General features: G+C 58.1%; 1 protein-coding gene across 1 annotated transcript; it reads left to right on the top strand.

Moving 5' to 3' along the window:
* Positions 1–2,076: 2,076 nt before the first annotated feature.
* SOX1 (SRY-box transcription factor 1) lies at positions 2,077–4,186 on the top strand. Its single transcript, XM_075334334.1, is given in 2 exon segments — positions 2,077–2,589; positions 2,591–4,186. Coding segments are annotated over 2 exon segments (1,167 nt in total). The 5' UTR covers positions 2,077–2,509; the 3' UTR covers positions 3,678–4,186.
* Positions 4,187–4,568: the final 382 nt, after the last annotated feature.

Raw genomic sequence — 4,568 nt, 5'->3', positions numbered from 1 at the left:
TTCATCTATCCATCTGTCCCTGCAATGTCATGTTTTGCATGTAAAATAGGAATTTCCCTCCTAAGTTCCCGAGTTTTGCTGGCAGATATTTGCCATCTTAGTGCTGATTCTTGTCTTCTCTGCTTCTACTCTTATGAGATTTATTTGCTGTGATTAATCTATTTTCCCCCTGCGCTTTGTGATTTTTGTTGAGCCGAGATCAGGTGCATTAGGGGCGAGTTGCTCTCTTCATACAATACAATGAGAAGGTAATTATAAAAGCACAAGCCCCAGCCGCTCCCACAGATAGATCCAGCGGTGCAGAGGGTCCTTGGCAGATGACTGACACTTGTGTCTGTCTGTCTCCTGTTACTTAGCAGCTCCTCCACCGACCTTCCTGCAGCCCCCACCCTGACCTCCCTGCAGCCCCCACCCTGACCCCCCTGTAGCCCCTCCACTTCCCTCCAGCCCCCACCTCCCTGCAGCCCCCACCCTGACCCCCCTGCAACGCCATCTGACCTTCCTGCATTAGCCACCCTGAACTCCCTGCTGCCCCCACCCTGACCACCCTGCAGCACCCCCCACCTCCCTGCAGCCCGCAACCTGACCTCCCTGCAACATTCTCTGAACTCCCTGCAGCCTTCCCTTATCTCCCTGCAGCCCTCACCCTGACCTCCATGTAGCCCATCCACTTCCCTGCAGCCCCCATCCTGAGCTCCATGTAGCCCATCCACTTCCCTGCAGCCCCCACCTCCCTGCAACCCCCACCCTGACCCCCCCTGCAACATTCTCTGAACTCCCTGCAGCCTCCCCTGAACTCCCTGCAGCCCCCACCCTGACCTCCCTGCAGCACCCCCACCTCCCTGCAGCCACCAACCTGACCTCCCTACAGTCTTCTTACCTCCCTGCAGCCCCCACTTTGAACTCCTTTTAGCAACCACCCTAACTTCCCAGCAGCCCCACCTCCCTGCAGCCCCCACCCTGTAGCCCTTCCAATTTCCTGCAGCCCTCGACCTACCTGCCTCCCTCACCCTGACCTCCCTGCAGCCCCTCTGACCTCATTGCAGCACCCACCCTGAACTCCCTGCAGCCCCCAACTTGACCTTCCTGCAGCCCCCCTTATCTCCCTGCAGCCCCTACCCTGACCTCCCTGCAGCCCCCATAACCTCCCTGCAGCTCCCATACTGAACTCCTTTCAGCCTCACCCTGACCTCCCTTGAGCCCCCACCATTACCTCACTGCAGCCCCCCTTGACCTCACTACAGCACCCGTCCTGAACTCCATGACCTACCTACAGCCAACCCTCACACCTCCAGCACGCTCCCTGCAGCCCCTTCTGACCTCCCTGCATTCACAGCTCTGACCTCACTGCAGCCCCCGTCCTCCATACAGACTCCTGACCTCTCTGCAGCCCCCCACCCTGTCCTCCCTGCAGCCCCCTGACCTCCCTGCAGCCCCCCTGACCTTCCTGCAGCCCCCACCCTGTCCTCCATGCAGCCCCCTGACCTTCCTGCAGCCCCCACCCTGTCCTCCCTGCAGCCCCCCTGACCTTCCTGCAGCCCCCACCCTGTCCTCCCTGCTACCGCCACCCTGTCCTCCCTGCTGCCCCCACCCTGTCCCCCCTGCAGTCCCCCCCATCTCTCTGACCCCACCACCAGCATTACCACACTATATCACCACTACTCCGCTCATCCTGTGGTCCGTGCCTTCACAGATGTAACTTTTCTCTGCGACACTTCCCACAGGCTCGCGTGTGTCATTCCTTCCCTTTGCAGAATGGCGCAGTGATTCCTTATCACTATATTTGTGGGCTCGGTTCCTGATGCCCTCCCCATCTATGGCACATCTATGGCACAGGTGTGCAGAGTGCCTGCTCTCCGGGCACCAGGTAACGTGGCAGTGTTATATCCCTCTTGCTCCGGTAGATGTTTGCTGTGACGTCACGGCCGGTATCCTGCTAATCACCCCCAGCCCCTGTACCCGGCAGTGTGACACGCGGGCCCTGCGCCCGCCCCCTCTCCCTGGCACAGCCCTCCCCTCCCCGCCGGCCGCCGGCCTCCCATTGGCCAAGGTAAAATCATTTAATGGCAGGCGGCGTGCGGGGTATGGCTGCTGCTCGCTGCCTCTAGTGTCTCATGCCGCCGGCTGCTGCATCCTAGAGAGACTGGAGCTGTGATTCCGGTGCCCCCAGCTGGCACCGTGTGAGGACTGTGGACTTCAGTGCACTCTGAGCCAGGCTGCCGGCGTGCTGTGCCCTGCACCTGCTGATGCCCCATGCCCGTCCCGGACCCTGAGCCCCTCAGAAGCAGGAGAGGACCGGAGAGCCGCCGGTAACGGAGTGAGTAAGGCGCCTTCCCCCGTCCGGTGCTCTCAGCAGCAGCGGTAACGCGGAGCAGAAAGTTTTCCCGGAGTTGTCTCTCCGCCCAGAACTGATGCTCCGGTCCTGACCTGCTCAGCAGCACTGCAGACGATCCAGCGCGGAGCAGAGTGCAGCCTGTCCAGTCCGCGGAGACCCCACACAGCAGGGCGAATGTACAGCATGATGATGGAGACGGACTTGCACTCCCCCGGGGTTCAGCCCCCCAGTAACACGGGGCAGGCCGGGGGAGGAGGGGGGGAACAAGGCCAGCCAGGACCGGGTGAAGCGGCCCATGAACGCCTTCATGGTGTGGTCCCGGGGGCAGAGGAGGAAGATGGCGCAGGAGAACCCCAAGATGCACAACTCGGAGATCAGCAAGAGGCTGGGGGCAGAGTGGAAAGTCATGTCCGAGGCGGAGAAGAGACCCTTCATAGACGAGGCCAAGAGGCTGCGGGCGCTGCACATGAAGGAGCACCCGGATTACAAGTACCGGCCCCGGCGCAAGACCAAGACCCTGCTGAAGAAGGACAAGTACTCCCTGGCCGGGGGGCTGCTGCACGCCGCCGGCGGGGGGCACATGGGGGTCGGGCTGAGCCCTGGCGGAGGAGCGGCAGGAGGTGGCGGGGCCGGCGGAGTGGTGGTGCAGCGCCTGGAGAGCCCGGGCTCCGGGGCGTCCTCAGGGGCCGGAGGATACGCACACATGAACGGCTGGGCCAATGGGGCTTACCCCGGCTCTGTGGCCGCCGCGGCAGCTGCCGCCATGATGCAAGAGGCGCAACTCGCTTATAGCCAACAGCAGCAGCACCCTGGCAGCGGGGGGCACCACCCGCACCACCCTCATCACCCGCACCACCACCCGCACCACCACCCGCACCACAACCCCCCTCCTCACCCGCCGCCGCCGCCCCCACAGCCCATGCACCGCTATGACATGAGTGCCCTGCAGTACAGCCTGCTGCCCGGGGCCCAGAGCTACATGGGCGCCTCTCCCTCCAGCTATGGGGCGCTGGGCTACTCCAGCCAGCAGCAGCACCAAGGCTCCCCGTCCTCCGCGGTGCCCTCCGGCTCCCTCAGCGCCCTGGGCTCCCTGGTGAAGTCGGAGCCCAGCGTCAGCCCCCCTGTGAGCGGAGGGGGCAGCCGGCCGCCCTGCCCGGGGGATCTGCGGGAGATGATCAGTATGTACTTACCCAGCGGGGGGGAGGCCGGAGACCCGGCGGCGGCGGCGGCGGCAGCGGCGGCGGCGGCGGCAGCAAACAGCAGACTGCACAGCTTACCCCAACACTACCAGGGGGCAGCCAGCACGGGGGTGAACGGCACGGTGCCCCTCACACACATCTGACAGGACAGAGACTGGGGCGGAGGGGCTCCCTGGCATCGCCCCCTGTAATCACTACCCACAGCCGGACTCTTCTTTCCTTTTGTACAGAAATGTTTTCATGTTTTGTTTATTGTAAATAATAATATTAATATTGAAGAGATGGAAATTGAAGGTAATAATGCGATTTCTGGCCAATGTGGAGCTCCCGTGCCGGGGCCGGTCCGGGGGTCCTGTACAGTATTTATCGCTTCCGTAGCGGACACTTGTCACTCCTTTCCGTTCTTTTTAGTTGGGCTCTCGTGTCTCTTCCGTTTCTTTGGTTCTTGTATGTGACGCTGATTATTTATGGTTCTGGAGTTCCTTCCTCTTCTTATTTCTTGTTTTCTTTATGATTTCTTGTACATTGCTGGTGACATCTTTTTTTAATTCTAGCCAGTGCGGATTCCTATTGTACATAGTTTATTAAACGTCTTCTCTGCTTTAAAAAAAAGAAAACTAAAGTCATCGGAAAGATGAGGGGAATTTTAAGCAAAATAAATTTTCAATTGAAAAAGATCCAGAAGTTTATTTATTTTATTGAATGTGTTTCCTCAGATTACTGGAAGTGGTCACTGGAATAATATTATTAATATTATTCCTCCTCAGGTTACTGGATGTGGTCACTGGAAATTATATCTATAATAATATTCCTCAGGTTACTGGATGTGGTCACTGGAAATTATATATACACACATATATGTATATAATATTATTCCTCAGGCTACTGGATGTGGTCACTGGGAGTGATATATATATATATATATATATATATATATATATATATATATATATATATATATATATATATATATATATATAAAAATAATATTATTCCTCAGGCTACTGGATGTGGTCACTGGGAGTGATATATAT

The sequence above is a fragment of the Anomaloglossus baeobatrachus genome, chromosome 2 (genome assembly GCF_048569485.1).
Source record: "Anomaloglossus baeobatrachus isolate aAnoBae1 chromosome 2, aAnoBae1.hap1, whole genome shotgun sequence".
Lineage (NCBI taxonomy): Eukaryota > Metazoa > Chordata > Amphibia > Anura > Aromobatidae > Anomaloglossus > Anomaloglossus baeobatrachus.
Note: the sequence above shows the minus strand (reverse complement) of the source record. Positions and strands in the feature narration are given on the sequence as shown.